Genomic DNA, 17,522 nt, shown 5'->3' with positions numbered 1-17,522 from the left:
CTACGGCAAGCATTTTAAATCGTTTTTATACATATTAAAATAATTTCAAGTCTAACTTAAGTCAACCAGAGTAAGTTTTCCTCAACCAGCGATATGTCTGTTTGGTGTTATTTTACTTTGCAAAGGTGATTGAACTACTTCTGAAGGCTTTATTTATGCTGCGGATTTTATTTATAAAGGGTCAGTGTGTAATTTTTAGTGCCTCCTAGTGGTACAAAATAACTTTCATTCGAATATTTTCATTTGAATATCAGGCCAAAATACATGAACTGTCATACCAAGGTTATCTATCTACCTTGGTCATATCCCTCAAGAGGGGTGACCGACAGCAAGACACACACATACAATTGTACACGCTGGGTTCTGTAGCACTTGTTTCCAATTGGATTAAATGGTGCCATTTGGTGGTCAAATATTACACCGTGTGGCCTTAAGCATTTATTGAATAACCCACAAAAAACATCTTAAACACACACTTTTGAACAAATTTTAGTCGTTTTCTGGAAAAAGGGCTTCCCACTTGGGTTGAATAATGTGAATTTAGGAAAAAATTATTTTTGTTTTGAATCGTCTCACGTAAATTACAATGCAAGTCACAGGTTAACCAATCTCATTTTTGGATGTCACACGATGTTACGGTTGAAAAAAATGTGTTTTGGTTTATAAATAAATACTACATACATGTTTTTAAATATTCTTTAATTCTATTAGTAGTTGTTTTGAAAGTAATTTTTTTTAAAAAGCACCATTAATGGAGGATTTTTTTTAATCTTCATTACAAAAACCATCGTGCAATATTTGTAAAAACAGTTTAATTCCAAAGGATCAACATGATCAATGTATTCATAAAACAAAAAAAATCAGTGAAGATTTTAAAAAAAAAAATGTTAAGAACCTAAAATAGACATATCAAATGTCTTTAAAAGAGTCTCTGCGATCGGTCGTTCAGTTGATGGGCTGGTAGCTGCTGTCCGAGGATGCCGCCCATTTCTTTCTTAGGCAAACGAAGATTCCGCCCAACAACAGGATGACGAGCGGAGCGCCGACTACGACGGCCATGATCACCGCCACCAGCGGGGAGAATACATCGGCGGGTGGGATGCCGACGCCCACCAGAGCCGTCCTGCCCAAAGACCACAGAGATTGTTTTAGGTCTGTATGTTTTACTCCAATTAGAGGCGCGGCTCAATATTTAACTCCGCCTACCTGCCAGAGACATTTCCTCTTGTGTGGGCGGAATTGAACACTTAATGTAAGATGAACTTAGGTCATGCCTCCAACTGCGTTTTTAGTGAAGTACACCCCGGGATACGGTATCCCGACCTATGACGTTTTCCCTCTACGGTGTGGAATATTTTTTAGGCCCCTCTTTACGACATTTTCTCCACTTTACCACATAAAAACTTCGCCGTTTTGTCTTCAAGACGCCTGACTGCTATTCGTCAATGTCATATAAAATGCTAGTCTTAAGGGTGGGCGTAAGATCCAGATATCAATATTATAATGAGCGAGTACTTCGATCTGATCGATACTATTGTCTTTGGTTCGATACAGTCTTCAGGTGTTGTCGTGGGTCTTAAAATTATACACACATTCTAACTTTCAAATTGGATACAAATGTGTTTTTCTTATTTGCAATACAGACTTTATTTTTAAAATATTGCGCAGTGGAAAGTATTTTAGTTCTCGTTTACATTGTTATACAGTATTTGTTTTTTTGTCACAGTATTTGCACTTTGACTCAATTTTTTAAAATTTTGTGCAAAGGGATGTAGTTTCATGTTGACATGGTTACGATTGGATTTTTGTAACGTAGACACTTTTGGGGTTCAACTCTCTTGACTTTTGTACTGAAACAGTTGCAATAGAAATTCTTACATTTTTATATGGGTAAAGTTAGCATTAGTTATTTAATAAAAAAATGTGCCTATAATATTTGTGCCGTGTTTAATATAATTTTAATAAATGATCACAAGGGGGAGGAGTTCAATTATTTAATATTTCCAAGCGAAAAAAAATCTGTATCAATGGATACTAACCTGTATTTACTTGGATCAGATACAAACCAAAATTCCCATTTTCTCCCACCTGTAGTTGACGTCACAGCAACATGAAATCCGACATGCTACTGGCTGAACTAAATCCCACAACGCCTTTTTCTTCATTCAGGCCAGAATCTCGCATTCTTTGTAAATACAGTATGAGTCTAAGATATACATTTTTTTTGTATTATATATATTTACTATGGGTCCCAAGGCTTCCAGTAATGCTAAAGGAAGAAGCAAAGCCATGGTAACCATGGAAATGGGGATACAGACCCAATTATTGGGTTTCCAATCCCTGCTTCAGAACGCACGCGATATATATCTGCGCTGTCCATGGTACCCCAGTAAAAAGTCACTAACCATCTTACAAACTTGGTGGCTCAACTCTTACAAAATCTCGTAAGTCGTTGATACAATACTGTATTTTTTTCTACTAAATTTATTTGCAATGGGTTCCACGGTTTGCAATGATGCTCAAGAGAGAAGTATGAACATGATAGCCATGGAAATGGGGGTTCAGAGCTAATTATTATACCGATCCACGCCTCAGAACACATTCATGACTTATACAGAGGGGTTTACTGTACCACAATAAAAAGTTGCTCACCAGCTTAGGAACTGGGTGACGTTGTAGAAAGGTTCCCCCGCCACGCCGAAGCTAACGTTGAGTCCGAAGACGACATCCACAGCAGAGAAGAACGCTAGCGCCAGGCCGCCGAACTCATCCAAAAACCGGCCGTTCTGTTGCTGTGGCTCAGAGTGTCGGCATGGCGACGCTTCCTCCAAAGCCGGGATCGACCGTCGGTACGCTACCTGCTTCCACAGGACGAAGGCCCGCCCATCCTCTGCGCTCTCATTGGCTCCCGACGTCCACTCAGATACCTGAGTGTGTCAAATGTCAACATCGAAGTGTAACCCTGCGACAAAGCTAGTTAGAAATAAATAAAAGGATAATTTTACATTGAAATACAATTTGATTGAAAACACATTGAAGTAAATATTTGATCCTATGACTAAATTATCATATGAAATAAATGGTTTTCATTTGCCAACTAGGATTTTTTTTTTCTCAATAAAGGTTTGTAGTTAAAAAGTCATTATAGACATTATAGCTTGTCTTTGATTGCTTGCAGAACACAGGACTTACAATTATGGAATAGCAACCATTGCTTGGAAAAATTAATCTCTCCTTCGTTTTAACTTCACCTGAAGACGGTGTGAATCACAAAAGGATAAAAAACTAACTTACGGCTAGGTTTTTTTTTTTTTTTTCATCCAATATCTGCACCGCTAATTCTCAGTAAATTTTTTTCCTTCCTGGTAAAATTTCTCAATTCCTTGGACTTCCTTGGATTATTCCTTTACTCTTGACTGATCTTTGGGACTCAACGTGTGCCCATAGAATTTAACTATGGATTTGGGATCACCAAAACTGGAGAACATCAAAATGTGTTTTTCTTGCTTAATTGATTAACTCTCTTGTCATTCATTTGAATTGTCATTTACATTTGAAGTGTATCCTTGTGTGACAGATTTAGGTTGATTCTAAAACCTCAAAAGTAATTTTGCGACTAATCATAGGTTCATCAACCGGAATTAGAGTAGAAGACTGGTCATTTAACTAGAATAGAAATGAAACAGGGTTAGTAAAACAAGATTACCCAAATTTAGGATTTCTCATTGAACACCGTAAACCAAGTAATAATATTATTTTACAATAATTTATGTAAATATTTTCTATTGTATTGTCCATTGTTTATTAAATTACTAATTTTTATTCAAATCAAGATTTTTTTTAAAAATAATTTCATTTAACCTTTTCCTAGTCCAGCAGTTTTCTCCCCTCTGCCTAACATTATAGACCAGGAATGTCTGGCTCTGGTGGCGGATCTAGACCTTCTGTTCTCAGCCGGCCGGAGAAGTAAAATAATGTCAACTCCATCATTCAGCCTTGATGAGTAGCCTACTCTAAATTTGATAATCAGAGATGAAAAAAGGATATTTTCTAAGCACGCAGTTATTCGCAAACAACGCGAGAAAAAAAAAAAAAATTCTCGTTAACCATTTGTTTATGTTTAGAGTTGAGTAAATGCAGCTTTACATTTGAACCACTTCACCAGAAAAATCGCAAACTCAAGTGGGAGCTATGATTAAAATACGCTTCCCTCAATAGTCACACTAATTTGAAATAAATAAAGAAGAAATGAGACTTTTAACAGCCAACAGGCAATAACATCAGATCAAACGAATAGGCTGGGCCTATTGAAGCAGAGAAAATACTGCACAATACAGTGGGACCTCTCTACTTGGTGGTTCGACATTCGCGGGTTCAGAGCTTCACGGGCCTAAAAAAAATAAAATAAAATTTATTTATTTATTTTTTTTATTTTTTTTTTTAGCATTTTTGAAGGGGCGTAGGGTTACTTTAACTTGATTACTTTCAATTACTCCAATACCAAATATGCTAATAAAAGACTAAAACTAAATATGAATAAAATTACTAAATTTTGTGCAGGCTTGGGGAGTAATGGAATACATGGAACGGCAAAAATGATGTTGGCAAGCTGTTTGGATTTATTTTCATTTTGTTTCTGTCGCATTTTATGTTAGTTTTGCCGGAGATCAAAGATTAAAGCCAGGAGAGAAAGCTTAACACGTGTTGTGAGTAATAATTTTATTCATATGTAGTTTCTTTTGTCTTTTATTAGCATATTTGGTATTGGAGTAATCCAAAAGTAATTGAAAGTAATCCAGTTAAAGTAACCCTACCTAACCCTGTTCCTAACAGCGTAAGTGTAAGAAAGACAGTCTTACACCCTATGGCGGCTTACCTTGAAGATGGATGGCGTGAACTCGTCATCGATGGAGCGGTGAACCCGGACGACGTCTAGCGGATAAGCCCCGCCCACCGCCGCCAGCTCCAAAACAAAGCGCGACTTTGCCGACCTCGGCGACAAACCGTCAAGGCGCACCGACACCTGGGAGGAGTTGACGGTGTGCAGAAGGCGGGGCCACGTTTCGTCACGTCCCTCCGACCCGAACACCGACAGCTGCCAATCAATATTTTATGACGTCGTCAACTCGAAAACAGGAAACTGAGATGACGACTTACGTGCAAACATAAGGAACCGCCGGCCACGGCGCCGCACAGTCGAGCCGCCGAACCCGAAAGCTCCATCGCCGACCACCTGACATCCTCTTTCAGCAGGTAAGGCGGGAAAAGATCATACGGCGCCTCCGCCGTGTTGTTGATGTCGTTATATTCCAACAACTGAAACAATAACACCATTAAAATTAGAGATCGACCGATTATTGGGCCCAATATTTGGGAATTTGATGTTGGCATTTTTATTTCTTTGAAGGGACAATTTTTAAGCCTCAAATACAGCAGAGCCTCTCTCTCAGTCGCTCCTATCCAAACTCAGTGTGCGAGTAAATGCGGTCATTTGTAGCTTGGCAGTTATTTTCAGAGTAATGCACTACTTTTGGGTGCCAGTAATCTAAGGTGTAAAACTATTACTTATTAAATGAAGTAACTAGTAAGTGTAACTAATTACTTTTTCAGTAACGCGCACGACACCTAAAATCTCAACTTAAGAGTCGATAAATGCTACTAGCGCTAGTACCCACCCTGCTAAAAATAAGCGCTGTTCTGGACACAACGCTGTTTGCCGGCTCCACACGCAGGCCACCGCTGGCGCTGCCGTTCAAGAAAAGCGGCCAATCCACCTACAAAAATAAGACAAAAATAGGAACATTGAAAACTTGTAAGATTATTTCATGACAAACCAAGGAATGAGTCGCACACCGTGACGTAAGAGTTTGAGTGGTTTGTGTGAACTAGCAGGAGCGCTGGCGCCCCCATGCTGCAGAACAGGAAGTGCAGCGTGTCATCGTCTCCAAAAGCTCTGATGTGGAGAAGGTCGCCATCGGGAGGACGGGAAGAAGAGCCTGGGTTCAATTCCACTGAGAACTGGTAACGTCATTAAAAGCAACATTCTTGATTAAATCGCTTTTAAATAGATTGACTAACAAGCTACGTACTTGACAGTTCCATGCCTAATCTTGTCAAAGTTCACGACGTTATCAATGACAATTAAGACAATTCAAATTCGGTCTAAATTGTCCCTACGTGTGAATGGGCGAGCGAGTTGTATGTCTGTCTGTCTGCCTTGCAACTGGCTGGCAACCAGTTCAGGGTGTCCCCTGCCCACTGCCCGAAGATAGCTGGGATGGGCTCCAGCACCCCTGTGACCCTACTGAGGATAAGCGTCACAGAAAATGGATGGATGGATAATTGTAATTCCATTAATGCGGGCCAACGGATGACTGTAGACATCAAACGTTGTATTTAACACAAGTGATAGGGAATTAGTAAGTAATCACTAACCTTTTTGGTTGACTATGCAAATACCTCCTTACAATGTTAATACAACAATGAAAATAAAAACACTTGAAAGTCAAGTTTTTTTTAGCTATTTTTTGTATTGTCGGATTCTAAAAATGCATATGTTATTTGTTACTAGGTATGAGATCTGAAAAAATAATTCGGAACTTTTGTTAGCTAACTTTTATCAGATGTGAACTTCCCCCTTCTGCCTTCAACCTTTCGACATTAAAAGAAATAAGTAGATCTTATTACACACTCCATTTTAAAGCGCAAAACACATTCTTCAGAATATTAAAATAAAATAAAACGTGCAGGTTTAAAATGGTAAGTGGCAAACCTTTACCAAAACGGAAATCTCATGGGCTTGTTGGAGCGGTTTATACGCGCAAAGACTTCGTTTGACTTCAATATAAAGGAACCACAGACTAAAATACAAGTCTGGGTCAAGATTCGATATTGTTCATTGAATTTAAAAATTTTAAGGGAAGAAAATTGGTAGTCTAAAGCGTAAAGCCGTAGTATTGGTAAGTTTTGTGGTTTGAACAATTTTATTGACACTATTAACAGCAAATAAACAATGTGAAGTTTGAACAATTTTTCTCGATAATTTTAGCAGCAATTAAGCATATTCACAATTTCGTTATATCTGACAATATGACATTTTAACAATTTTTTCAACATTTTTAACAGCAATTAACGGTTTGAACAAATTCATTGACACTAATAACAGAAAACAATCTTGTCAATCTCAACAGCAATCAAGCACATTCACAATATTATAAGTACGCATCAGTAGGCATGCATCATAAAAGACTAAATCCATATAATTCAAAGTTATGATTGGTTACTAATCCAGTAAATCACTGCATCCATCAAATTCTAAACAAAGACTTTGATGATTTTTACGCTCATCATGACAACCGCCGGAGATGCAATCACGAACACATTCATCAATCAAGCCAGGGATGACGTCATCGTAATCAAGAACTCAGGCAGCTAATAGCCTATAGATCAACATTTATATGTCAAATGTATCATTAAACACGCAAATGTATCAATTAAACGGTAAAATATTTAGTCAGTTTTGAAAAAATATTAAGAAAAATACAATTTAAACGCAGTTGTGTTTACGTCACGTGATTGAGTCAAGGCAAAACTTCGACGTGTACTAAAAATGTAAAATAACGCTGTTTTTTAAAGCTTACATTTCTGTTGGAAAAAGCCGGAGCCAGGGAACAAAACGCCGAGAAGAACGAAGCGAGGAGAGCGGCGCGCAGATGTCCAGCAGCCGCCATCTCTGTTGTGATTAATCACGTGAGCTCTCAAGACGTCAGCTGACCTTACAGGCCGCGCCCCCACAAGCCCTTGATTCGTCACGTGAATTGAGAATAGATACTTTAGTCATCCCCATAAGGAAATTCACACGGAATTGTAAATTGTCAAGTTTTCCTGTCTTGAACGGGAACATGTAATTTTTTTCACATTTAGATTTATACATTAAAATGTTTTTAGAGTGTATTTTGAGACATTTTGTAGGCCATTTGAAACATTCAAATACATCCAAATCAAATTAACATTTTTTGTAAAGCACTTCTCAGCCAAAATATTGCCACCCAGCGTGATGTACAATACACTAACTGTACATCAAGAAAATAAAATCCCCTCATCCTTAGATGCCTACTGTGTCATTGTGCTGGCATATACATTGCTGTTGATCCTTTCTGTACTCAGGTTGCATGTAAGCAGAGTTTCTCTGCTTTATGAAAAACATTGTCTGAGACGCTCGCCTCAACCATCTGGAGGTCTTCATGTTGATGTACACCGAAAAGGAAATTCTTATGTCTATAGACCAGGGGTCCTAAACTCATTTTATTTGGAGGCCAATTGAGCTGGGGTCTGAGTGAGGTTGGGCCTAATTAGGTTTTCCACAAAAAAAAAATCTGAAAAAACATTACACAGTATGTTGTGTGGCTGTTTCAAAAGGTTTCTTCATTCTCCTCCTGGAAAGGTTTTTGCGATTGTCCTTGCCGTCATGCAAGTTAGAGATCCGGGGATGCTGACACTTTAGTCCGTACAGCCCTTTGAGGCTTTGTGATTAAGGGCTATAAGAATAAAATGTCTCACTTTCCCCACCCAAACACCCGGAAAAGCAATACAAAGACACACAAAATGATTAGCAACCTAAAATGTTGAACGAGCCAAAGAAATCCAAAGAAAATTAATATGGAGCCACAAAGAGTGCGAGACCATATATTTAAGTGTTTTTTTTAAATCAAAACCAACAAGGGATTCATACTTAAAAGCTTTTAAATTGATGTTTATTCTAAAAGTTTTAAAACACGGGAAAATGTTAGGAAAGTATTTGTCCACTTGCAGGACACCACAAAAATGACAAAAAAACATACGCGACCCCCCATCTTTTCTTATTTTGATTATTCCTGGAAAAACCCCAGGGAGCCACTAGGGCAGAGCGAAAGAATCAAATGTGGGTCTAGAGCTGCAAATTGCTTATCTGGAGGTTAGGTAAGTAGTGCGCTATTTGTTATAAAAATGTATTATCACGGTTCATGTTTTCAGACAGTTAATCATTTTTAAAGTATACATAATTTATTCTTTCTCCGTATGTACCGTATTTATAGGCTACACTGTGTGGTTTACCAGGAGCACGACAGCAGACAGAAAAGATCATCGGTCCTCTCTGCCCACTATGGAGAAATTGCTGGTTTGCCATACCACAGCAGAGCCCTCAAAATTATAAAGAACTCTTCCCACCCCGGACACCACCAGGCTCCCAAATCAAGAACAAACAGGCTCAGAGACAGCTTCTTTCCCAGGGCCATCACCACCCTAAACAAGCCGAAAAACTTAAACATCTTGCATTTATCTTCTTTGCCGCTAAATATTATTCATAACCATTGAAGTATTATTACAACTTTGGCCAGTTTCCAAGCACTATGTTGTAAATACATTTTACCCATTTATCCTGAGTCATTTCTTTTCTCTTGAGTATTACATGTTCATTAACCCCGGACTGCCATGTCTAATCTCGTTGCATACTAAATTTCACAATGTTTACCAATGACAATATACACATTTCAATTTGATTTTAGTAGAACACTGTTATCGAGGAATTGCCTGAATGATGAAACATAAACACAAACCGAGACAGACTTTGACTTGAAACTTTATTGAACCACAGCTTAAATTTAGTCCGGCCCCTGTCCTCCCTGCTGGTCTTTGTCTTTCTTCTTGTGACCAGAGACAATGTCGTCGATGCGCAGCAACAAGATGGCCGTCTGTGGAAAAAAACCACTTAAGATTCTGGCAGGGCGGGGAGGCGGAAAAATCGTAAGGGATTTGTTAGCACCAGTCTCACCTCCACAGCCGTTTTGTACGTTTGCGCTTTGACGGTTAGCGGCTCGACGATGCCAACTGTTGCCATGTCGCACAGGATACCAGTCTCGCCATCCACGCCCCAAGAAGCACCGTCCTGTGCCGTGTGTTTGGCCTGAGAGTCCGAAAAAAGGAAATTGTGTCACTTGCAGTGTTCTTTAGGGAAAAAGAAAAAAATAAAGCAAAAGCCACCCACGGAAAGCAAGCTTGTAATCGAAGTAATCTTGTAAGTAATCGAGTAATACAAAGAGGGCACAAGTTACCTCACATAAAAATGTTTTTCTTCCTTTACATGCATGTTAAATCATTATGTTTATTAAGCATATAGACAGAGATTACACATAGGTAATATTAACAATATACAATTTCAATTTTTAACGTTTTTCATCTTGGGTAACAGGGGTTTGGAAGGCCTTAGATGACTACCATAGGTTTCTTTCCCTTGCTACATGTAAACGTACTCTATTTGGATACAGCCCTTTACAACAATACTTTCTGTGTACCAAAGTGCTTTTAAAGTAACAACAGAGAAACAATAGGGAAAAACCAAAGACAAATATATATATATATATATATATATATATATATATATATATATATATATATATATATATAAATAAAAACCCAAGAGTATCAAATAAAATCACATGAAATAAAAGTGTCCTCGTACTAGCGAGTATTAAAAGCCATCCTGAAAGAATGTGTTTTACCCTGGATTTCAGGGAGCCCAGGTCAGAAATAAGCCACAAATTGACTGGGAGCTGATTCCAGAGCCTGGGGGCACCAACTGAAAAGGCTCGGTCACCAAAGTGTTTAGATTTTGACCTGCGCACTTACAGTATAAGTTGCCCCATTGGACCTCAAAACTCCACCAGGATTGCAAATGGTTAAAAGCTCAGATGAATAAGATGGGGCAAACCCTTTTTAGAGCTTTAAAAACCAACATTAAAAGCAATTTAATTTTGCGAGCCCCACCTTAAAAGGAATTCATATTGCATCGTGGGAGTCCAGTGTAATTAACAGCTAGTACACGGTGGTGCTTCACATATCACATACCCGGAGTGAAGTGAGCACCCGAATGGTGGAGGCGCCGCAGTTCTGGATGAGTGTACGGGGGATGACCTCCAGTGCTTGTGCCACGGCGCGGTACGGCCACTGGTCGACGCCCACCAGAGTGCGAGAACGTTCCATCAGACGCTTGGACACGGCCATCTCCACGGCGCCCCCTCCGGGCAGCAGGAAGGGTTCCAGCATCACGTTGCGGCACACCTGCATGGCGTCCTGGAGGTTGCGCTCCACCTCCTGCAAGGAGAGCCATGACTCAGCTGGTGGCGAGTGAGAAATGTAACCAGAAGGCGGAGCTCACCGCCAGGATCTCCTTGCTGGCTCCTCGGAGCAGAACGGTGCAAGCTTTGGGCTCCTTGCACTCGGTGATGAAGGTGAAGTACTCGTCGCCAATCTTTTTAACCTCAAAGAGCCCAGCGCCGGTGCCCACGTCTTCATCGCGGAGCTCGTCAGTGCGGCTGACGATACGAGCGCCACAAGCCCTGAAGAAGAAAGGGGGGCACATTCACACTTAAGACACTCAATTAAAAGATGAACCAGACCTACCTGGCAATGCGGTTGTTGTCAGTCTTCCTGATACGCCGGATGGCAGTGATGTTGGCCTTCACCAGGTAGTGCTGAGCCAGGTCTAAAGGGGGTCACAATGTCAAGATTGAAATCTGAGACCATAGACTGGCTTGTCACGCACCTGATATCCCTTTTTCGGTAAAGACCAGGTCCGGTTTGATTCGGATGATTTCCTCGCACATCTGCTGGATGTACTCCTCTTCCATTTGCAGGATCTTGGCAAAGTCCTCTTCCTTGCTGATCTCTATGTCCGTCTATATCACAAAACGACTAAGAACTGAGCAACTTTTGGGGCAATGCAGTGTTTCCTCTGCATTTAGTTGTTCGACTTTTGAGTCCTGGTTGCATTGTGTTTTTTTCTATTAGTTGTGTGAATTTTTGCCTGAAAGGCAGAATTTCTGCATCACTTTAAGAGACCTTCTACAATCAAATAATCAGAAAACAGCGAATTGCTACCTGGCCCCTGATTGGAGGTTGCGTGTATCATTTATCTTTGTACTACAAGTCCAAACAGTGCTTTGCAGTATCAAACTATTCCTAAATGAATTATGTGAGGTGTTGGACTGTCAAGTGGACGGGACCAAGAAAAGCTGTTATCCCCCCACCTGGCTCTCGCCCTTCTTGTACTCCAGTGAGCAGTCAAGCAGGACAATGCGCGGCTCCTTAATGAGACGGCGCATGCGTGGGTGTGTTACATCCTTGTTGACCATCACGCCCCTCAGCACGCACGAATCCTCGATGAAGCCACCCGGAACCTGCGGCGCACGCCACGTTGAGATCCATTGGCATAATTACTCTGCGACGGCGCATCCGTACCTTCTCCACTTTGACATACTTCTTGATGTCAATCTCCTTGTGCCCGTTGTCTTCCATTTCCACGGTAACCACAGCGTCCAGCGCCATGCCGCATGCCAGCTCCGACCAGCGACTAAGAGCTTTGGTGTTGATGGCCGAGTGGACGATCTTCAGCATGGAAGGGCGGTCAGACGTGTCCACGGGGATGCTGTTAGTGAAACAAACATCATTTTCTGAATTTGTTACCAAAATTATGAGCCACAGTGTCCACCCACCTACCTAATTTCGTTCAAAATTTCCAACATGTCATCCAGGGCTCTTCTGTAAGCGCTGATGATGACAGTGGGATGCATTTGTTGCTCCAGGAACTGCTCCGCCACAGACAACATCTCGCCGGCTTTAGGGGTCACACAAAAAGCTTAGTGATGTTTAACATGGATAACTTGTACAGTATTCATTTAAAAAAGAAGAAATGTTGTGCCAGGGGATACAAATTAGCCCCAAAGAAAGAATGAGTATCCAAGAGCATTGTTATACTGCAGTAACGTTTAATGTGGACGACATGTAAACATGCATACTGTATTAATTACATAAAAACAAACATGCCATGAACAGACAAGACCTATGTTCTAAATAGCTCAGCAAACTGTTTATAGTTACATTTTAGAACATTCAAATACCAGCTTATGCCATTTCTGCTGACAAGTATTCATGGATAATAATAACAAAAACAAAATCTAGCCACCCTTTCATCATTATCTGGTAATTTCTATGCCTAAACACTGCTATTATAAGCATTTCCTCTTTTGTAAGATCCTTTACTGTTGACATTTACCCATTATTTATATTTTTTTCTCCAGAGATAAATTGTTACACACTACTCACCTAAAATGATGACAGATGTCGTCCCATCTCCTACTTCTTCATCTTGTGTGCGGCTGATCTCGATCATGGATTTAGCGGCGGGATGCTGCACCTGAATCTGTTGCCATTGAAACGGGGTCGTAAAGGGAAAACACACACTAAACATTTCAATTGTGCAAGAAGACCTTACTTCTCTCAAGATAGCATTTCCGTCATTGGTCATGACAATTCCACCGTTGGGGTCCAGCAGCATCTGCAGAGAGGCACAATGTTTATTCAAACCAGATTAGGATTAGCACCGCTAACAGTGTGGTAAGCATGTCGCTCACCTTCATCATGGCCCGCGGCCCCAGACACGTCCTGATGACATCTGCGATGGTCTATAATTTTAAATATTGATTTTTAAATTTTAAACCTCAGGTGCAAAATAATTTAGCGCTTACCTTGGCTGCATTGATGTTTCCCGTCTGGACTTTACGCCCAGATTCTCTCTTGACATTCTGGTCTACAGGCAAAATAAAACATGTAGCCCAATGACGATCTTGCCACATAAAGTCCAAAACATATCACATACCTAGTTTAAGCTAAGAGCTACATTGTTGCTGTAATTGATTAGTGCCAATGCGTACCGGTTTGATATGCATTACTCAAAATAACAAATTGTGTTAGTAATATTAGGAGTAGGATTCAAATAGGCTCCAAAACATCAGCCTTGTCTAAGGGTGATTAATGATTTCGATATAAAACTAATTTAAAAACTATTTCATGAGAATTGACTATGTACTTAATGGCAATGATCGCTTCAATGGAACTCAAACGCCTTATATCACAATAACTGATTATTGATGAGCTATTTTCAGAACAGGCTTCACAGGTGTGCTTAGGAGGCCATTTGGTGCCCACGGACCACTCTGGTGACATCGGGTCTCGAACACAGCTGAGCAAAACTCAGGAAGTTTTGATTTAAATTACCCTAACTACCAGCTCAGTAGCCTAGATGGTAAGGCGCCCGCTTTGAGACTGGGAGGTCGCTGGTTCGCGCCTCGGCCGAGTCATACCTAAGACTTATAACATGGGTAATGGCGGCGCCCTCTGTTGGCTGCGGCTGCATCGGCTCGCTACAACGGGTCAGGTGTAATCAACATTTCGTTCTGTGTACATTGTTACACAGAATGACAATACAAGGAAATTATTATTACTGTTTTTTTTTCAATATATTTCTAAAACAATAAATACTAAATATTGCCATCCGTGCATTAAAGTCCCCGGCATGAAAATGACATAATATAGACTTTGTATCCCTTGATATTCCATTTGACAATTTCTGAATATATGTCGCCGATGCAGGAAAAAAAAAGCTGTCCTCAAATTTTAATTAACGACTTTTACTTGAGAAATATCTTCCTGCTAATGCTCATTTCACGAATATTTTACCTTATAAATATTTGTCTACCCGATTAGTCTTTTTTTATAAATTTTATGTCTTTCAAGATATGATGATGTCTGATCTTAGCTATGATTTTAATAATGACGATATAACCTACTCTTAATTTTAGTAAATCACACAGGAAGATTATTGGCACAGATAACTAGCAAACATTAATCGCTTATACCTTATTTGACCGGTTCCACTTATGCTTCTATATTTACCCCGATGAGAAGCAAGAAAAGCTTGTACACTATGAGACTAAAAATTATTGGCGTGGAGATATCTATGACTTGGACCGATGTGCGTTCAAGACGTAAAATATAAACCAGTTATGCCAGCAGTTAGCTTATGCTAACACGTTTGGATGACAGCGACCGAGGGTGTGGCTAAGCTAATTTTATGCTACCCCGAAGACGCTGTGAATTGACGTAAAACTAAGTTTGTGGTATTAAACGCAAACCCTACGATAAAGAAAGAACAGAAACATTAAATGCAAGTTTTTAAAACATTCGCACAAACTAATTAGGCTAGCAGCTAGCTTGCTTGGTCATTCAGCTAGGCACGTGCCGGGGTGCTTTGTGTGGACGGGTGAGCAGGCCATTCGGTTCGAGTTAACACTTTAGAAGGTATTTTGAGCAGGGGGCGAAGAACCATGAAATGTTTTACTCACTAAGCACGAGGACCTGCTGGCCAAACATCTTGGAAGTAGAAAATGGCCGGAAGAAGATCGTAGACCGGCTCCACGCGACTCGAAGCTTCCAGGTCTTGTAGTGGGAGGGGCTTGTATCGTGAGCGGCAAAACAATTGGCCAGATTGGATAATCCATGGCCATCTAGCCGCCATGTTGGATGGGGCAATACGAATTTAAATTACAGTTGTCTCATCTCATCTCATTAGCCGTACCGCTTATCCTCATTAGGGTCGCGGGGGGGCTGGAGCCCATCCCAGCCATCTCCGGGCAGTGGGCAGGGGACACCCTGAACTGGTTGCCAGCCAATCGCAGGGCACACAGGGACAGACAACTCATTCGCTCATTCACACCTAGGGACAATTTGGACCGGCCAATTCACCTGAAATGCATGTTTTTGGAACGTGGGAGGAAACCGGAGTGCCCGGAGGAAACCCACGCAAGCACGGGGAGAACATGCAAACTCCGCACAGGAAGTCTGGAGCTGGATTTGAACCCACGACAGGTTCCCATGACATGAACTGTGCCGCACAAGCGCTAACCACTGCGCCGCCGTGCTGCCCAAATTACAGTTGTTTTATGCTTAAATGCTCACTTGGGTATTATTTGTCCGGGTATTTACTCTTTATTTTGCCAACGCCAAAAATTGCAGTCATTGTAAATCATACGGTAATATACAAAATCATGCATGGACTTGCTCCCTCATATCTTTCAGATTTAATTTCGCCCTATGTTCCGGTCCAGAGCCTTCGCTCTGAAAATGCTGGTCTACTAGTGATCCCAAGAGCCAAGAAGAGACCCGCAGGTTCGAGAGTGTTCTCCATTCGGGTCCCAGTGCTGTGGAATGCTCTCCCCCCTGAGATTCGATCCGCAGCCTCAGTGGAACCGTTTAAATCTAGCCTTAAAACACACTTCTATTCTATAACATATGAATAACCTATATTTTATGTTGACAATATCCATGTATTATTTGTTATTGCAACATCCATTGGAGCCTGGTTTTCCTGGAAGGGGGATTTACCTCATGTGCGGTCCCTTCTCAAGGTTTCTTCATTTTCCTCACGTTGAGGTTTTTGAGATTTTCCTTGCCCTCATGTAGGTTTTAGATCAGGTGATGGTGTCATAATAGTCTGTGGTTTGCAATAATCTGTGGTCTGTGCAGCCCTTTGAGACTCTTTGTGATTAAGGGTGTCACAAATAAACATGACTTGACTTGTTTTTAGTATTGGACACCTGCAAATAGTGCCCGCCCATTTCCCCCGTCCATAGGATGCTAGTTCGTTGCTTTAACTATTATTTCACATTGTTGTTCTTTTTTTATTATTATTGTACACTATTTTACCGTTGTCTCGATGAACTAATAATGTTTCTGTTATTTGATTTTCACACCCCATAGGGCAGATTTGTTTTTTGTAACCTTGATGATTTAATAAAAAGAAAGGGCTCCGGTGAGGGCCTTAGAACAGGTTGGAATTTCTTACCTTAAGGCTTTGCCACCTGTCCTCCTCGTACATTCAACATCTATTGATGTCTTCTTTTCTTATTCTGAGTGTCTAATAAAGTTTACCATTATCAATATATTAAATAAATAACCTTTAGTTTTTAGATATTTTATGAAATAATTTATTACACACCTGTAAGTATCTCTGCTAAGTAATTTACAGTGGCTGCATGGAAGCATTATTGACAAAACAAGTCACACAAAGCAGGGGTCAGCATCCATATATGGCTGAGAGCTTCTTTTTGTTTCTAATTAGCACAAAGGGCTACCAGTTTAATGTGCATTTCTAGAATAACAAAGTATTATATAATAACCAGGGCTGGGTAGGGTTACTTTAACTTGATTACATTTGGACTACTCCAATACCAAATATTCTAATAAAAGACAAAATAAACTAAATATGAATAAAATTACTAAATTTTGTGCGGGCTTGCGGAGTAACGGAATAAGTAGAATGGCAAAAATGATGTTGGCAAGCTGTTTGGATTTATTTTCATTTTGTTTCTGTCGCATTTTATGTCAGTTTTGCCGGAGATCAAAACCAGGAGAGAAAGCTTACCACGTGTTGTGAGTCATAATTTTATTTATATTTAGTTTCTTTTGTCTTTTTTTAGCACATTTGGTATTGGAGTAATCCAAAAGTAATTAAAAGTAATCAAGTTAAAGTAACCCTACCCAACCCTGATAATAACCATCGTTACTATGTTATTGTTATATTATTACCAGGTTTTAATTATTAGAAGGGTTAAAATGGGCTTAGACAACTATTAAAACATCATGGCAGT

At 40.2% G+C, this 17,522-nt stretch overlaps 2 protein-coding genes across 2 annotated transcripts; both read right to left on the bottom strand.

The window, feature by feature from the left end:
- Positions 1–742: 742 nt before the first annotated feature.
- Positions 743–7,794, bottom strand: glmp (glycosylated lysosomal membrane protein). Its single transcript, XM_088328658.1, has 7 exons — positions 7,641–7,794; positions 5,854–6,018; positions 5,676–5,774; positions 5,158–5,316; positions 4,877–5,095; positions 2,653–2,927; positions 743–1,123 (listed from the first exon to the last, which is right to left on the bottom strand). Exons 1-7 carry the CDS (start codon positions 7,728–7,730, stop codon positions 946–948), a joined length of 1,185 nt encoding a protein of 394 aa, XP_088184784.1. The 5' UTR covers positions 7,731–7,794; the 3' UTR covers positions 743–945.
- A 1,812-nt stretch (positions 7,795–9,606) lies between these two features.
- On the bottom strand, positions 9,607–15,331 carry cct3 (chaperonin containing TCP1, subunit 3 (gamma)). The gene is made up of 14 exons (XM_088328647.1): positions 15,219–15,331; positions 13,563–13,624; positions 13,449–13,499; positions 13,310–13,372; positions 13,141–13,237; positions 12,535–12,652; positions 12,277–12,463; positions 12,066–12,215; positions 11,582–11,714; positions 11,440–11,521; positions 11,195–11,375; positions 10,885–11,130; positions 9,812–9,943; positions 9,607–9,731 (listed from the first exon to the last, which is right to left on the bottom strand). Exons 1-14 carry the CDS (start codon positions 15,244–15,246, stop codon positions 9,642–9,644), a joined length of 1,620 nt encoding a protein of 539 aa, XP_088184773.1. The 5' UTR covers positions 15,247–15,331; the 3' UTR covers positions 9,607–9,641.
- Between the last annotated feature and the right edge of the window lie 2,191 nt (positions 15,332–17,522).

This window comes from Urocampus carinirostris, chromosome 2, assembly GCF_059441175.1.
Source record: "Urocampus carinirostris isolate Australia breed hairy pipefish chromosome 2, RoL_Ucar_1.0, whole genome shotgun sequence".
Classification (NCBI taxonomy): domain Eukaryota; kingdom Metazoa; phylum Chordata; class Actinopteri; order Syngnathiformes; family Syngnathidae; genus Urocampus; species Urocampus carinirostris.
Note: the sequence above shows the minus strand (reverse complement) of the source record. Positions and strands in the feature narration are given on the sequence as shown.